Below are 19,100 nucleotides of genomic sequence, written 5' to 3'. Positions count from 1 at the left end.
AATGGACTGGTTTTCTTACCTGCTTTTTCCACACTTTTAGTTAAGGATATCTGCCTCATTATAAACCTCGCTGACTCCCTAGACTTTCTGTAGTCTGGCTTTGCTGTGATTACTGGTCAAAACCTTTAATTACAGTATATAGTTTGTGCAGCTGCCTGGAAATTGGTCTCAGGGTCAGTGGCTCTTCCCGTTCCCCTCTTTCCATTCTTTTGAAGCAATATTGCTGAACTGAAGGCATTGTTCCAGCTTTCTGGTATGCTCTGTCTGCTGCACACTATGAATAGCTTTGCAATCACTCCAGCAATTGGTTCTTCAACTGCCTTTAGGTTGTCAATTGTAATTCATTGGCTCCAGGCACCTTTTCTCTTTTCATTCTCTTGAGGTCTTTTCTTATTTAATTTACAATAATATTAGGGAATGTCTTCTTCAGACATGTCACTAATGTCTTCCTGATTTTGAGGCTGGGTGTACATTTAACTTTCATATATATGCCTGTTAAAATGTTTCCATACTTCCTCTGTCTCTGACTTGTGATGACAATCTTTGCAGGATGTTGTGAGGAATTTGGCTTTATGTTCAAGTCTTCTTGGTAAAGAATAATCTAAAGAACAATCCTCCTTGAAATATTCTCATCGGAATTAATTCACGTAATTAGTTATGGTTATTTTATAACTTCCCAAAGATATAATTTTCCACTTTTGTGATCATTTTAAGCTTTCATATTTTCTTCCCATAATTATGCCCTCTTCTTTTTAGTTTATAAAAATTATAAATTTGAGTTCTATACAACTTCAGGAATTAACTAAGAAATAAAGGGTTTTGACTATTTAGAAATCAATGTCTATGTTTTTAGAGCCTTTCAGAAGACCTATCCTTATTCCTCAAATATCATTTTAGAGATTACATAAGAAAAGATTCAAACTATTCAAAATGAGTTCCAATGCTTCTACATTACAGGTAGCTTTATTTTATATATAGACACAGATTTATATATATGTATATATATACATATATATGTATATATATATAAAACATATACATGCATATATATAAAACATATATATGTATATATGTATATGTACATATATATGTTTTATATATAAAGTATGTTTTATATATAAAACATATATATAACATATATATAACAAGTATATATAACAAGTATATATATGTTATATATATGTAACATACATTTATATATTTTTAAGAAAAAGGACAAACATCTCTTGATTTGTTAAGAAAAAACAAAACCTCAGTGGATTATGTCTCAACTCCTTAGTTCTGTATAAAACCCAGCATGGTAACCCCTCTCATTAGCCTCAGCCATCCCAGAGTAACCAAAGGTATTTTTAAGCAGACACTATGTAATAATAATAATGAAAATAATTATCATAATGATAATAACTAACGCTTATTGTGCTTTTTATCTTCAAAGCACCTTACTGACATTAACCATGCGTCTATTTTCAAATTAATTTAACTCGACAAATGTCTTATTAACTCTGTAAGTTATGGAATGTGGAGTCAATGGAGTTTTCTTTTGCAAATGAAATAAATAAGTAAATAAATAATTGGGACTAAGGGCCGAGGAAATCAGTCTGAAAACTTCAGCCTCAGAATCATTTCTTGGCTTTGTTGAATGAGGCTTAATGAAATACTAATTTTTACAAGATACAAAATTGAAATAAAGGGTGAAGTTCACCACTACAACCACTCAAATACCTATTGCTTCAAAAAGACCCAGAAAGAGAAAGTCAAACTCTAACTGTACTAGCTATGATTATTGTAAAATATTTAAATATGTACAGGAATTAAAAGTGTTAGATGTATGAAATGAGGGGTGCCTGGGCGGCTCAGTTAGTTAAGCGTCCAACTCTGAATTCCTGCCCAGGTCGTGATCTCGTGGGTCCTGAGATCGAGCCCCGTGTTGGTTCTGGCTGACAGCGCAGAGCCTGCTTGGGATTTTTGCTCTACTTCTCTCTGTGCCCCTCCCCCACTTGTATGGCAGGGTACACAACACTTTCTCTCTCTCAAAATAAGTAAATAAATAAATACATCGGTAAACAGCCTTTTAAAAAATTTAAGAAATGAAAAAAACTCCCTCTAAGTTTCATTAACGTAGAACAATTTTACAACAAAGCTAGATTTGTTCTTAATACATTGAATGTATTGCTTTAAAACCATTTGAATTACGTTCCCCTTGAGCTGCATCATGTACCAGTCTTTGCTATGCTCACAACTGAAATAAGCTCTATATACTTAAAATGTAGGCATTAATAAAAGCATATTAAAGGGATATTATTCAGCCAAGATGTCCTGCCACTTTCTATGAGGAATTCTGGGGAAAAAATAGTAACCTGCTTAATAGCAAGGTCCTCAGGTGGACAAACACAAATTTAAGTACATGAAAATAAACACTTGTAAGTCTGGTCAACGGCAGATTAAAGCTTTGCAAAACCATTACTATGGTCACAGTGGTGAGATTTCATGCAAGATGCAGTTTATGAGTAATATTCAAAGGTCAGGTTTGGTGTGGAGGAAAAGGAAAGTTCAAGGGTGGGAATGTGAGTTAGACTAGGTAGAGTTAGGGAATCTGGATAAAGCTGATGGTGTCAAAGCCAGGAGGGAAGCACATATGGCAAGTACTTATCCCAATAACATATAATTGAGCACACAGACATAAACAAGCCTGAAGTCCTGTCCTTCAAGGAGCTTACAATCTTGAGGGGTAGACAGAAAAGTTACATGCAATTAATTCTAGTATTATGACTTGGATATGCCCAGGATGCTATGGGAAGTCAAAAGGAGGGCACCTAGCCCAGCCTTCGATGTTTTAGGGAGACTTCTTGATGTGACCTATAATCTTTAGGTGGTCTTCCTAGAGCAACAGATATAGTGAGCAGTAGCTCAATGTGAGTGAGACAAGAGAAGGGAATTCAATACTCAGGCACATTGATATATAAGATCGGTGGTGTTTCACTTGCTTCTAGAAGGAATCAGAACATAGTACTGGTTTTTAATATGGGTATCATGAAAAAATAGATAGGAAATTGGTTCTTAATGGTCTGTGTTGAAGAAGAGGGAGAAAAGGGGGAGGCCTGGGGGTGTCAACAATCAGGAAACTGCAAAGTACCGCAGAGGTGGGAGAATTATACCCGGAAACATCTGGATGTGCAAAGTAAGAGTAAGAATTGGAAGAGGTTCCAAAATTTGCCAGCTTTACATTAAACAAAGATATGCATTTGACAGACTCAAGGAAGAAAGTGTAAAGAAATAGGGGTTTTGTTTTTTTTTTCAAAAATTTTTTTTCAACGTTTATTTATTTTTGGGACAGAGAGAGACAGAGCATGAACGGGGGAGGGGCAGAGAGAGAGGGAGACACAGAATCGGAAACAGGCTCCAGGCTCTGAGCCATCAGCCCAGAGCCTGACGCGGGGCTCGAACTCACGGACCGCGAGATCGTGACCTGGCTGAAGTCGGACGCTTAACCGACTGCGCCACCCAGGCGCCCCAGAAATAGGGGTTTTATAAGAGAATGTAATGAATTCTTGTTATATTTTTAAATGTCTTTCTTACACTATTATCCCTCCTAAATAATTTTCTTGATACAATGGACCTTTCGTATATATCACTTGTTAATGGGAATTTATTAGCTTTCAGGGGGCAGGGCACATTCTCATAATACTGCTTGGTGGGTGCAAGAAATACAGGTATATGAGTTCCCTTGAATGCTAAGATCAAACTGGCTAGATTTAGAATTGATGAAATCAAATATAAAAATTAGTTTTTTCATGTACATGAAGTACATGAATGTACAAGAACATATCCTGACTCGGCATTCAGCTAAAAGTTGCTCTTCAAAATATAGAAGAGTCATTATTATAAATGTAACTATCGCAATGGTGGTGATTTCAGCTTCTCTTGCACTTTAGTAAACGTTAGTAAACATTTTCAGGAGATCACGGCGTCATTCCTCTAAACCCTCCCATTGTTTCCCCAAGATTAAACTGTAACAGAGTACAGTACATCTGTAAGGAATGAGCAAAAAATAATTTGTATCTCTTATATCATTTTAAAGTAAGTATACGTCCCATAAGGGAATCTTCAGACTGCTTACACAATACGCATGTCCGCTGCTCTAAGTGAAATCAAATCAGTATTCTAAAATGCTGCCAAGACGCAGGTCAGGACACTTGGAAGCCCCTAAGATTTAAAGTGTATGACACTTTACAATCATTATGGTACAAACACACACACATTTCTGTCCATATACAGAGAGTAATAATAAACTAAGTATGTTACATGATTTAAACACTGCTTTGTATTTTCTAATAAAAGATTAGTCACGTAAAACCAAAGATGATATTCACCACTTCATAGAGATACCAAAACAAAACAAAAACACCACTCCACCGTTAACAAGTATGAGTATAGAATAAAAATTTTAAATTAGAGGCTTACTATTTGCAGATCAACAGTTCCCAAACATTTCAATCCTTCAAAACTCTCTGACCCTTTTAGGAAGGGGAAAATGTATACAATTTAGAAATAATGATCTACAAAGAAGAACTATAATTAAATGCAATGGTTCAATAACGTGAAACACACACCAGTACTCTCTTCCACAAGAGGTCTATAGACAAAGTATTCATGATACACTCAATATTGAGAAGTATTTTTCAAAAATATGAATATTTATAATCGAAGCCAAACATGGGCTAAAAAGGTAATGTATCATTATAGAAATACTTGGGAATACTTTACTCACACCATGGAACCATTAAAGTCATTTGACCTTACGATGTCACTTCAAGAATCTTTATCTCACAGTTTTCACATTTCTTAGTATTTGCTTCGATGCAAAATACTTGACAGAGTTGATTCAGTATTTTTGATGTGCTATTTCTAAAAAAGGTAAACATTTTTGAATTAAGGATATGGACAAATATCAATTCAGATTAGGCTGCTGAAAGGTTAAACTATTTCTTTCACGTTGACAAAATGTGTCATTTTATAAGACACAGTAGTGCCCAATAAAACAAAGATAAGATTTTAAAAAGCTAGGAAGTAAAAGAGTCCCAATCGGCAACCGTGTAGAGGGAAAACAGATTACATTTATTGGTTACTATATCAACTTAACTTCTCATAAAATCCTCCTAATCTATTAAATAACTTCAGAACTGAAGTATGCTCTCCTATGGGAGTTGTAAAACAAATTAGATACAATTACCATTCAATACAAATAAAAAGCCAACCTATTTACCCTTAAGATGATTCTTGTTTTAAAGCCTTATTATTCAAATTGGACTAGAATTTTCCCTAATGAATCAAGTGGGCCACTTGACTTAATTATAGATTTTTATATTATATTTTCTATGGAGAAAAGTAGTTGATACAAATAAATTCTGGAAAACTGTGGTAACTACACCTCCCCAAAGTGAATACAACAAACATCTGTTGCAAAAAACTGCTTGGCTTTCAGACAGTACATAAAGGGTGTTCTTTTTCCCAGTGTTTTGCTATTTAAAAAAAAAAAAAGATTATTTATTAAAAAACATGTTTCTACTATCAATTCTCAAGATGTAAAATCTTAAAAGGCTGTTGAGTTAAACACAGGTCATTACCAGGTTTATTACAGAAGGCGAACTATGCATGTACAAGACTCTACTTGCGTTCTAAAAGGGTAACAAAATAATTGGGCATGTTGCCCTCTGTGGGTTAGAAAGTAATTTTAACCATTGTCTTCCTTTCTTAACTCCATTCTCTACACAAACATTGCAACAGTCATAGCAGAGGAGGGGACTAAATATATAGAACCTCCAGAGATTTTCATTCTCTGGTTGGAATCCCCAGGATAATTCCTCTTTCTCCTTTGGATCTCACCAGCTTCTAAATGCAACAACATTCTGTTATCCTCATTAGATGATAAATGAATTTTTAAAGTTTTACTCCAGTGACAGGGTAAATAATTACAGTTTTTTTTTTTTTTTTTTTTTTTTTGCATAATGCATTGAGCACAAAATGTAATAATTTCAATGGGAGGAGGGGAAGAATCAATGAGCCTTTATGACTCGTGGTCTTTTCTTAGCTGCATCAAAGAACTGTTCAGTGCTTTTGGTAAACTGAATGTATTTTCCTTGAATTCTGAAAGAATAGAATTTTGCCTCAAACTCACAGCTATTTTGCAAAGTAAAAACCCATCCTTTTTAGCATTTGGAGATTACACGAAGTGCACACGGATTAGCAGGTACAAACGAATAAAAATGTTTATAAGCAACAGAGCACAGGGGCATGTAATACCTTCACAATAAGGTAAGGAGGGGTAGTATACAGATGGCCACTTCTGAACATATTTCAAATGACATGTAAGTTCGCTCACTTTTTAATCTTCTATCCCTCTTCTACGCAAACCTACTTCCAACCATTTTGAGATGATTGCTTATAAAAAGTCTAAGATTCAGTTTTTATAATTCCACTTTTATGCTAACTTATTAACAAGATATTGATCCCTAAAACATTCCTAGGAGTATTTCAACAAGGCATCGTAACACACTATTCTGAGAAACCTCTTTGTCATTTAAGCCACGAGAAAAATAGAAGCTTCCTTTTCTTTTTCTGCCAAATCCAACGTATGGGCACTTCATTATGTTTCGAGAAGCTTCAAGATCTATAACAGAATTTGTCTATGTCTTTAATTAAAATCTAAAATGTTAACGGCCACCTGTATAGTATATGTTTATATAACCACAGGGACAATACCTTAAACAGTCCTCAAAATGGTATTTGCAAATTCCATTACAAGCAAAAGTTTTGAGGAAAAGTCATTTAAAATTGATATAAATAGAAAGGAAACTCAGTCATACATGATCCAGGATATACAAATTTTGAATAATTTTCAAATCATTCTGTTTATTCTACATTTACAGCCACTGTCTCACTAAAAGATGAATCATAAAAAGATATTTGCCCGTTTCTTAGGAAAGATACTGGCGAAAATACACAAGGCATATTCCGAGGCAATTAATTGTTAAAAGCTTCCTTTCTTCAATGTGACAGTCTTCAATTTCTATGGAGGATTACCCTGAGTTATCTATCTGGTTTCAAGAAAACATTAGTTTCAATTTTATGATGTCTAAGGAAAACAGTTTCTTAAAATTAAAAGAAAAAAATTCAGCTATTGTACATAACTTGAATAAAGTGATTTGATGTTATAACGTCACTTGTATGTGTATTTCGTATGTTTTATTATAGATGTATTACATATTATTTATGTACAAAACATTATATCGTCTATTTGTATTCTGTACTGCATACATATATTTCCCACAATGAATCTCAGAACAATGCATCTTCAGCAAGTATCTTATAATTTATAACACTCCTGTCTACGATTAGATACTATTGTATCTACTCTACAAGCAGGAAAACTGATGCTGAGAAAGTAAAAGATTTACCCCACCCAAGTCTTAAGAACAGATCAGGAAGGCGCGACAAGTTCAATGCTGAAGATCTGCACATTAATGACTCTGAATACTGCTTTGTTTCTATCTTTATTACTTACTAGTATTTATATTTCACAAAATCTAAAAAGGAAAAAGGTGCATCCTGACTACTTAATGATAAACGAAGCAACAAAAAATGGGCACGAGTTCTATTTAGTAAGAAAACCTTGCCTTCTTTACTATTTTCCTAAGACTTAAATGAAAACTGTCTCGATATAGTATCTCTTCTACTGCTTAGTACTTTAAACTTCAAAGTAAATTATCTAAAACCATCCCACTCACTTACTTAAAAAAAAAAAAAAAAAAGCCCGCATTATTCCCATTTTACTGATGGGAAGACAAGCAAAGGAACAAAGCTTTTTGCCTGGGTCCCACATTAAGTGTGAAACCAGTCTGGAGTTAGAACATCTTAGGTGTTTGACTCCTCATCCAACGTTTCAGACTACAGGGCAGTGTTATTCCTACTAATTATAATATCCTGAAGTCACTAAAGGAAGCACACAATTTTCTGAAGAAGGGGAGAGAAACCTACCTTGAAAGTTACAGGTGTAAAGGAATACATAGAAAGTCTTTATTTCACTGTACTTTGGTTAAAATTCACAATTCAAAATTTAAAAATTATTCCCATATCTTATTCCTTCTGTATCCATGAATCAGAAGCTCTTCTGGGTGAGACACTGATTTTTTTTCAGTCCAGAACTAGACTCATGCTTTTATAGGAGAGATACGCACTAAGAAATGAAATTCAATGAAGAAGATAAAGAACGGGTCCATATTAAAGTGTATTTGGTGGCATGGAACTTGCAAGATAAGACATCAATTTTCAGCCTGGCTGGTTACAGAATAGGACTCATTGCTTCTAGTCAACAGTGAGCATTTCAGAGGGACAAGAACATGACATCTGAGGGCAAGTGATGCATGGTGACACGCATGAGGCATTCCTTGAAAAGCTGGAGAAAAGGAGAATGAACTAAGTAAGCTAGCAGGGTAAGAAATGCTAAATCACCAAGCCTGCAGCCTTTTCAAGCAGATGAGAAAAATATTCAGATAAGTCCTTTAACTTTTGCTAAAGTTAAAAAAAAAAAATAACAATGATGCTTTCCAAGTGGAGAAAGGTATATAAACAATAATTTCTATAGATTGATATAGTCTTTCTACTTTCTCAGAAAACTAGGGTTTCATGTTGGAAAACACCACAACCAGCATATTCCTAATTACAGCCAAGTTTTCAGATTCCAACGTGGCAGCAAAACCACAGCACACAAGACAAAGGCTTGTCACATTCATGAGACATACCTCTTGGACTGATCGAGCAGCTGGCTTGTCTTGATGATTGGCCAATATTAAAAAGGGTAAAGTGCATAACTGTGGGTGCTGGAGAGCTGAGTGCAGTTCATTCCTAGCAGTTTCTAAATCATCTTCTGAAGAGGCACTGTCTAATACAAATATTACCCCTTGAGATCCTTGGTAGTAGCGGCTCCAATATTTCCGGATATTATCAGCCCCTGTCAAAAACAAAACAAATTCTTTTTAAAAATAGCTTTCGGCAACTGAAAAATACTCAACAGTTCTGTTGGTGTTCCCAACACTAATTCCTGCTGGAAACCAATGTAGCTTTTAAAAATTAAGGGCAGAGAACATGGTTGATGAGGACCAAGGCATGAGAGCCAACAGGTGGATGTGGCCTTGAAAGAGAACACCCAAGTTTATCAGTCATTCTTTATACCTTTCTTATCAAAATGTGTGAGAAAGAACTAGGATAGTTGTTTTGATTGAAAGTCAACATTTTTTTCAGATTTTGCTTACTAGTCCTAAATAAAAACTCAACTCTTTATAATCAGAGTTTGAGCCTAACTCAGAGAGTAGTGTAACCCAGCTAGCTGTTCACTGAAGCTTTATCCCAGACAATGAACATGATCCTGAGGACAGTTTCTAAAAGTACTACTTGCTGATCATGACAATAAGGCATGACAGCCTTATTTAATTTCATCTAGAAAGTGAAAACTACTAGCACAATATTTTTATGTATCAAAGTGCTGAAATCTGTGATGAATTAAATACTTGGTACATTTGCATAAACCCACTTGGCAATGGGCATACTCATGGTCTTGATATGATGGGAGTGTTCATAAAAAGACATGGAGATTCTCAGCATCCAAGGCCACGTCTTATTCCTCTTTGCATTTTCAACATCCAGCATTATGTATAACTCAAGTTTCAGTACAGGAAAGAGGAAAATGAGGGAAGGAGGAAATGAAATTATACACTAATTAGGCTTTATGGATTTTCAGACTAGAAAGACCTGTAAAGACTATCCAGTCCAACTGTCTGAGGAACCTGGGGCCAAGAGAGGTGAAGTGACTAATCCCCATTCATGCGTCTAGTAAATCTCAAAACTGAGATTTGCATCTGAGTAGACAGGGAGGGCATCTGTCCAGGGAGGGCATGGGCATTCCCTACTACATCAGGATAAGTGTTTCATTTATTTCCATTCTATTCATCAATAGCATGGGCAGTCCATGGTGTGTGTGTGTGTGTGTGTGTGTGTGTGTGTGTGTGTGTGTGTGTTTGGGGCATGAGACTATTGGTTATACAACAAAAATTAGATAAAGGTATTTCATTAATTTAGTGTATATGAGCAAGTCTTAACCAGTTAGTAACTACATGTTAGCCCTCCATTGAATATTTAGCTCCTATATTGGAGATACTGCACTAAGTGTTAGGAATAAAGGACTGCAGTTGGTGTGCACTAACTGACAAGAGCCAAATATGTGCATCTCTTCCCAACTCTGTATTCAATGATGCCATACTGGTAGCTTCAAACTGGATAGGGTGGGAATATTTTCACCATCGAAATCAACGAAAGCTATCATCAGGTCTTTTCTTCCCCTAATGGCCAACACACCACTGGAGGGCACTAAGAAGCCCATATTTTTCTGTGAGAAATAGAAAAAAAATTGATAAAGTAATAAAGCTCTGTAGAGAGGTACTCATTAGGCGTCATGAGCACAAGAGATGAGGCATCTCAACCAGGCTGGGCAATCCTCTTAAAAAATAATAGTTACCAAACAGCTACCATTTATTAAGCACTTCCTATATTCCAGGCACGGTGCTAGGTGTTTTCAAAAGAACAGCTCATAGAATTCTTACAGCCACCCCAAGAGGGAGGTATAATTGATTCAGGATTTAAAACTTAAATTTAAAACTTATATTTCAGATTTTAAAATCCAGGGTATCCATCATAATCCTATACGGAAATACCCAGCTATATAAGAGCATCAAGGATATTTAATGTAGAACAACCTTAAATATGTAAAAACATGGGATGTGAACAGGGCTAATGCAGATCAGGCAACTTTCAACCAAGAAAACAGTACAAAACAAAACAACTTAAGCCACAGATTTAATATAGGTAGTTAGTTACGTAAGTGACGGTCTAACTAAGAAAACAACAGAGCCACTGAAATCAGCAACACTTTAAGCCAGGTTCCCCAGGCACAGAGTCTGAGACCGCATTTCTTGAACACCTGATTATAGACAGTGCTGTCAGAAGAAACCTGGAGTGAAAGAAGCAAGCTAGAATTGGGGAAGGGGCTTGGCAAAGACCTGGTTTCAAAAATCTACCCTCAGCTTGATCCAATGAGGAGCTCTAGAGCATGGACTCAACCACAGAAGTTGTCCAGTCCAAAGACAAGGAGGCTGGGCTGCTATACCCCGGTACAGTCATTGGCTATGAGCCACCCCTAGGGAACAGGAGGGGGTAGGGGTGTGATCTCATACTCTCCCAGACATATTTGGTTGAGGCAATTACTGTCAGCCAAGGGCAGGCCTCTGGAGAAGGGTACAGGTGTGAGTCATTAGCAGCCAATACTCGAAGCAGCTGGGAGATGGATGCACTGGCCCAGTAAAGGAGATCTGGGTAGGATACCAACAGCATCTGCTACAAGCTACATCCAGACATTATCCATATGCTAGAGAACCATCCATAAGTTTGAGGAGCAAAAGTAGCAGCAGTGTTACCTGACGGTAAATGTTTAAGACAAAAATAATGTGTGTGTGTATATCTGTACATAAATTTATTACAAATTTTACTAACAGGTGTGTAGCACACAATTTTCATATAATATACACAACATGCTTTCCTGTAAATTCTATAGAGCTCATTAATTCTCACAAAATGCTTTCACTGATTTTGCCCAACTTCTGTAATCATAGCCAACCAACAGTTGCAACTGACCAAGTGCAGTTCCAAAATAAATGGTGGTGGTGCTAAGTGTTTTTACATGTATTAACTCATTTACTCTTGACCATCTTAAGAGGTAGGTATTGTTATGGCTCTCATTTTATCAACAATAAAACTAAGACATGAAACAATCACATAATGTGGCCAAGGTTACACACCTAAAATATTTATCTAGGTCTAATGTGATAGAAATAGAAGGATCATTGACTGGAAAGGTGATAAAACTCAACAAAAAACTCTACTACTACATAAGCCAAGAGGGGGGAAAAAGCAACTTATCAAAACAAAAGGTACCTAACATTTCTAGCCAATTAATTAAATAAATATTTTTAAGTACTCTTCTATACACGTCACTAAGCAAGGACCTATAAGAAATATTTAAAAATCCATGATTACCTTAGATCAAACCCACAAATTCTTTAAAGTAATAGTTACTACAACAAGGCCTGTAAATACATCTTAATAAATATGGCCATAGCATTAGAGGGGTGCAGAGAATTAAGTATAAAGAGAAGAATACTGGTTGAATGTTTCAGTGGAAATTTTCTATTGGAAATACGCGGGACATATTCGAAATCTAACTCATGAGGGTCTTTTTCAACAAGAAACTATTTCCATCTGCCACATTTGGGAGCACAATAAGACACCAGAAAATGGTAAGACAAAATGACCTTAAGTCCAATGACTGTTGACGGATGAAACAAATCCAAAGAGAAATGCTGGAATTTCTTAAAGCATCCATTCTATGATATACTATGTGGATGATAACTTATTAGTAATGAAAAGACCCTTTTCTTTAGTCTCCTGCCACACAGCTATCTGTCCAATCTTAGCATGTCTAATGTTCATCACAAACACTGGGCTTGGAATCTGAAATTCCAGTTCAGCCTTTTGCACAATGGCTTTGGTCATCAGGGCTTCTGGATGAAACCCAGAGTACCCCAGGAAACCAGGAATGGGGTGAATGGTAGTATCAGGTTGGTTGGCCCAGCTGAGAGGACCTTAGATGAGCCACCAGATTAAAATGAGAAATAGACAGGTCATTAACCCAGCTGCCAGATGCTCTGAGAAGTGAGCCTAACTGGGAAAACTAGGAACAGAGTTTGATGTCCACATCCCAACAGGCCTCGCCCATAAACCAAGTCCAAGGGGAGTAACACACGCAGGGCATCACATCACATCATAAATGGTCTGGGGCCACTCATTTTAATGACTGAATAGCGCATGCTCTGTGTCACTTAAATTGGTATATAAAGAGGTTAAACACCAAATCCAAACCTGGCCTGTATTTTGTATTCAGATTAAAAAAAAAAAAGGTGTATTAACAGTAGAGAGGTTGGGGAGGTGAGGGTGTTACCCAGTCTCTGAATTACCCAAAGTCTGATACTGCCTTAGTGAAGGTTCTAAGGAGCCCTTGGTATCCTAAGAGTTCACTCAGAAAGCCAATCAACCAGGAGAGCCTAGTTCAAGCTACTACAAGAGAAAAGATAGAAGATGGGAGCATAACGTGTCTTCATTATGCAAGGTTCTTTTGTATGGCACACTATGGACAACTATGGCAACATTCTCTTATTTATTAATTCCTCTAATGGATGTTTACTGAACACCTGGCACCATCCCAGGCACTGGGGACATACTAGCAAACAAAACAGACAAAAGCTTCAGTCTTCATAGTGCTTACATTCTTTATCAGCAGGGCCAGCCTACCAGTATAGAGGTTAAAAATGCCAAGTATTTGTTTTTCAAGCTCTCTCTTGCAGCATGGACAGATGACTCAGTTTTGGCAAACTGGGATTCAACACAGGTCTGCCGGGAGCTTTTGGGAAAAACGGTGCCCCTCAAAAAAAGGGAGATGCTCAGAGAGTCACTTCTCTCTTCTAGCTTTTAGATTCCATTAGATGATAACCTTCCCAGCAATCTTGAAGAAGACATACCAACACATGAGGAGGTCACAACAGGAAGACAGAAAGCCTGGGTCCTTGAGAACATCGCTGAGCAGCGGTACCAACCACTTATTGTAAGAACTCTTTATTTTGTGAACATAGTGAATGCCTAATTACTCGTGCCGATTTCAAAGACTATTTTATTATTTGCAGCCAAAAAAGATGCTTAGCTCCCTTAAGTTAAAAGGCTGTAGAGGTAAGTTTCTTAAAAGAATTTTTCTTTGAAAGATGAAACCAATGAACTAAATAAACAGGGATACACAGGAGTCAACAATAAAAACAGCAGTTCGAAGTTGTCCCTATGGAAAATCTGATCTCTAGATCAGTGATGTCTAACTGAACTTTCTGTGATTAAAAAAAAAAAAAAAAAAAAAAAAAGCCAGTAGTCATTGTGGCTACTGAGCACTTGAAATGTGGCCACTGTAACTCAAGAACTGAATTTTATTAAAATTTACTTAAATTTGAAGTTTAGACACCACACGTGTCTGGTGGCTACTGTATTGGATAGTGTGTTCTACATATTCCTCTAACTTACTGCTGCCTTGAGCGACTGCTAGAAACCCCTAAGAAGAAAACAGTTAGAGACCTGATCCCATCTCTGAAAGGAAAAGCCATGCAGCCATGCTGGTATAGGAGCAGGTGTGGTCACTCTGATCCAAAGACAAGTGTGCCAAAGGGTGACACAACAGGCTAACCAGGACGAGGGTGTCCACTAGGGTCACCCTGTTATGGCATATAGACTCAGGATGAGGACTCAAGATTGTCTTCTCTTTCTATCCTCTTACCACAGTCTTCAGAAAAAGGAGAATATTTTCCCTCTGAAAAACTTAATGAGACTGGAGACCCATAAATGAAGCCAATTTTGGAGAATTTTAATTGTAAATTAATTCTTCAAATTTTAGTGAAGGAGGATATATCCTCGGAACACAAGTGGCATCAGCCAGTATTACTTTAAGAAGAGTGATTTCCAGCATAGGGAGAAAATGTTCAAGGGCAGGACAGGAGAAGGGACAGAAAAGTATTAATTTTAAATTCTTTTTTTTTTTTTTTTACCCCTCCCATATATGGAATCTTGGTTTTTCTGATGGGTGGTTCCTTCATTCTTTTTGTCTTCTATATATCAGACCCACTCAATCTGTTTTTAAAAACCAAAATATCCAAGAGTCCAGGAGGACTAAGACATGCATATGTAAACTCAAACTTTTGATATGGACTCCCCCCAGCCCCTGAAAAAAGCACCGAGTATCTTAAATTAAGCCCTCCTTAAGTGCTCAATACAAAGTATAAAAATGTGAAGATTCGAAGTCAAGTTCTCTGAAGGGAGGTGTATTGTCTTATTTTGCTTTCAGAATAAAAAAAAAAAAACATTCTAGATAATAAACAGAAATGTGGTCTGCATGATCAAAGAACCATGAACAGGATAAACTGTTGAGCTGGAGGAGACCAAAGTCCTCAGGCTCACAGTGAGATGAGCTGAGAACACCCACATAGAATATAAAAGAGGGTTCACACCTAGTCGTCATCCACCCCCGCCTCACCGACATATTACATCACATCTAACCTTGTAAAGGTGTTTATATACATCACCACACATAACTTTTTAGGAGTTATTATCCTTATTTAATGGATGAAGAAATTGGGACACAAAGTTTAAGCACTTTCCTCCATATCCAGCTAATAAATGGCAGATCTAGAATTCAAATTTCGGACTGATTCCAAAGCCCATGTACTTTTCTACTACATGATGCTGCTTCACAGAGAGTATAAGAGGCTCCAATGAAAGGGAGAGAAGAGGAGAAAACATTCCAGTGGGGATGGCATGGCTGGGAGCATAAGATAAAAGGAAATTAGGAGTGGGTGGGTGGTGGGGCACAGTAAAGAGAATGAACATGAGAGAAGCCTGAGCTGGTGACAAGTAATGACCAGTGTGAAGACAGAATGTGGATGGCTTTGTAAGCCAGGCAATGTCTGGGCTTGAGGCAGCAGTAAATGGGGAATTATTACAGAGCCCTGGGGAATACTACCTGGCAGCTGGATGGTCTTGCTTAAGGGTCCTGTTGACCATCCATTACCTGTTATGGTAATGTGATTATGGTAACTGTATTTAGAGTAGACAGTACTACCTACTCATATCTGAGCTTCTTCCAGTCCTAAAGCCTCTAGATTTCATAAATCTTATATATTTTATTTAAGAGAAAGCGAGAACACGCATGTAAGCAGGGGTGAGGGACAGAAGAGGAGGGAGAGGGGGAGAGACGGAATCTAAAGCGTGCTCCACATGGTGCTCAATCTCACGACCCTGCGATTACGACCTAAGCCAAAATCAAGAGTCCGACACTCAATGAGCAACCAAGCGCCCCTAAGATTTCATAAACCTTAAAAATGAATACTCTCCACACTCTTGGACACACAGCTAACTGCATATCTTGAAAAAGATTTGCTTATTAAGGTCTTCCTGTGTTTATTGGAAATCTATGAAAACATGTGGGCAAGAAAGAGTTCTTCCTTCTCCCAAACGGTGTAAGGGAGTCAGCAAAGGAAATATGTAAACAAATAGTCTCTGCCTTATTTTGGATTCCCCCAGTGCAACGGGTTTATTCAAGCCATGAACGCAGGAAATACTAGTGGTAGAGTGAAAAAGTGGGGGAGGGAAAGAGTCAACCCACAAGAAGAGCTACCCAGCCAACGAACCACTGTGGGTAGCCTGAGCTTACTCATACTAAAACTGGGAGCCAGGCACCAGTGGGGAAGCATTTGGGTCCTCATCCACCTACCACCCATTAGTGGTTGCTTGAGGAGGGCTAGGCATTATTTTCCTAGCATCTCTAGCTTTGCCAAGGCACTGAGGTCTCAATAATTCTTGAGAGTGAAGGCCTAAGAGCCCATAAGGGTTTTAGAATAGTACATACTCGTTATCTTTAATATACAACGGGGACCACTGAGGTCCACTAAATCTCAGGCACATTTGGATTCGTTTTCCAGCAGAAATAAGCGTGTTACACTGAACCATCTTTACACTCACGCTATCTCGTGTCCAAAGATAGGTCAGCCAGAGTTGGAAGTACAATTGCAAAATTAAGAGGCCTATATGGGAATCGTACTAATCTCCTTGGTCTCATTATGTTGGAATTCCAACAGTGGTCACATGCTTTAGGGACTAGAAATGTTATGATAATGTGTGCAACCTTGGACTTGTGCAATCTGAACTTCAAATAGCACACCCCCAGAAAATTCTGAAGGTAGTTCTTAGCCTACCTTTTAAAAAACAAAATGTGCGACACTATACAAAAACTGATGCGCTAGTTGCCCTGTTCTCACCTTATCCTGTTCCTAACAAATATTCTGGATGTCCGTGTTACTCAAAGCACAACTGTACATCAGTACCTTCAGCGTTAAGACCTAACAACCATACCTGAGGACTATGCCTGCCATCTGATACCTGCCCTCCTCCATGTTCTCACTCTGGTCCATACCCTCAACCACTTTCCACCTGGATCACCAGAATGACTTATCTAACTGCTCTCCATGCTTCTGTCAAGCCAGTGCTGATTAAATGCTTATTTATTTTTGAGACAGAGAGAGACAGAGTGCAAGTGGGGGAGGGGCAGAGAGAGAGGGAGACACAGAATCTGAAACAGGCTCCAGGCTCTGAGCGGTCAGCACAAAGCCAGTGCTGATTAAATTATTAATGTTTGTCCAGGAAACTAGCTCAAGCTGTATCACCACACTGCTCAAGAACATCAAATGCCTATAATTTGGAATTCCCCAGCTACATGACTTAGCATTTACGGTTCTCTGTGATCTGGCCTCAGCTGACCATTCCTACCACTTGTTTCCATTCCGCTCCTTGTACAATCCACAAACGCAACATGTCTCTCCTGGACCAGACCACGCTTTCACCCTCATGCCTTTAGTTGTGTTATTCCCCTCTGCCTGGAGTTCCTGCCACGTCAGTTCTTGTACACTGAAACCACCACCTGCTTGTCAAGGGCCAGATCTCCTACTCCACCAAGACTTCCATAGTCTTCCAGCTGGAAATCATTTCTCAGAAGCTTTTAATCTATTGCTCTTGGTGCTGTTCGTAATTGTTTCTACCCTGTAGCATAGTTATCTGAATATATGTTTCATCTTCCTGGTTAGACCGAAAGAGACATCTGGGAGTTTTGTGCATTTTTGTGTCTCATTTCCACACTCTGAATGCATCTAACATAGTCTTATACAACCATTTTTTCAATGAACTGGTTAATCTTTTATAAAACGTTTACTCAGATTTCTCGTATGCAGAATATAGAATTCACCAAACAAAACACGTCATAAAGAAACAAGCGAAATGTGTGTGTGTGTGTGTGTGTGTGTGTGTGTGTGCGCGCGCGCGTGTGTGTATTCTGTGGATGGTAGTAGTTTGTTGGCTTAGCATGTAGTTATGTTTCTGGCACATACTCTGCGAAGAATCATTCGCCTGACATTTTCTATTCAGAAAAATTTTTAATTCCACATACACAAAATTATTTCATGGCTTTGCCTCTCTCAGACTTCTGTTTTAGTATCTGGAAATGTGAAGCCATAACGTTGCATGTGCTAAGCACTGTACTAAAACACAAATAAGAGCGCTGCCCTGTGCTCTCTGTGATCCATCAGCCTGCCGGTCCTGACGTTCGGCAAAGCAAGCAGCCTTGAGAAACTGAAAGTGTGGAAAGAAAAAGCTGTGGGAAGAGTTGTGGGAAAATGTTCCCCTCTGGACTCCGGCAACAGCCGAGGGCCTACTGCCTAGAAGACCCACAAACCCAAGGTGATCACAATTTGCACGACTCCACATGTTTACTAAGCAGCAAATTCCCGAGCTATCGGCCTAACACAAAAAGCAAAAAAGCACACTTTATAGTATTCTGGAAAATCTGGTGGCCAGAGTAGGAAAGCTAGTCTGGGAACAATTTTGTTGAAATTGCCATTGACTAAAGCAACAAATTGGGAAGAGCCACAATGAGAATTTTCTGGCTGCAGTGGAAGGTGTTTGTTCCATAGTCAGGGTGAAATACAATCGTTTAAAACGGCAGAAATGCTATGGCCTTCTAGTGTAGCTTCCATTTCCTCCCGCCACAAGTTTTTATTCTAAAGTTTAACTTATACCAACCATGTGACAAAATGGACAGATGACATGAGGTTCTAGATGAACATAAATTCATAGCCCACAGAAAAACTTTAAAACTATAAGCTTTGACCTTCAAAGGTAGAGTATTAGTCTCTTTTTAATTTTTTTTTCAACGTTTATTTATTTTTGGGACAGAGAGAGAGCATGAACGGGGGAGGGGCAGAGAGAGAGGGAGACACAGAATCGGAAACAGGCTCCAGGCTCTGAGCCATCAGCCCAGAGCCTGACGCGGGGCTCGAACCCACGGACCGCGAGATCGTGAC

The 19,100-nt window shown here is 38.0% G+C and overlaps 1 protein-coding gene across 10 annotated transcripts in view; it reads right to left on the bottom strand.

The window, feature by feature from the left end:
- Window positions 1-19,100, bottom strand: part of ARL15 (ADP ribosylation factor like GTPase 15) — a 405,200-nt gene that overhangs the window by 196,635 nt on the left and 189,465 nt on the right. For 9 of the 10 annotated variants that reach the window (XM_045037220.1, XM_045037206.1, XM_045037224.1 and 6 more), the window contains one exon: window positions 8,799-9,007. In XM_045037220.1, coding sequence (XP_044893155.1) covers window positions 8,799-9,007 — 209 coding nt within the window. Of the gene's footprint in view, window positions 1-6,002; window positions 8,453-8,798; window positions 9,008-19,100 lie in introns of those variants that run through there. The other variant, XM_045037228.1, reaches the window with a different exon arrangement.

The sequence above is a fragment of the Felis catus genome, chromosome A1 (genome assembly GCF_018350175.1).
Source record: "Felis catus isolate Fca126 chromosome A1, F.catus_Fca126_mat1.0, whole genome shotgun sequence".
In the NCBI taxonomy this organism is placed as follows: domain Eukaryota; kingdom Metazoa; phylum Chordata; class Mammalia; order Carnivora; family Felidae; genus Felis; species Felis catus.
The sequence above is the reverse complement of the archived record's forward strand: the minus strand, read 5'-3'. Positions and strand labels throughout refer to the sequence as shown.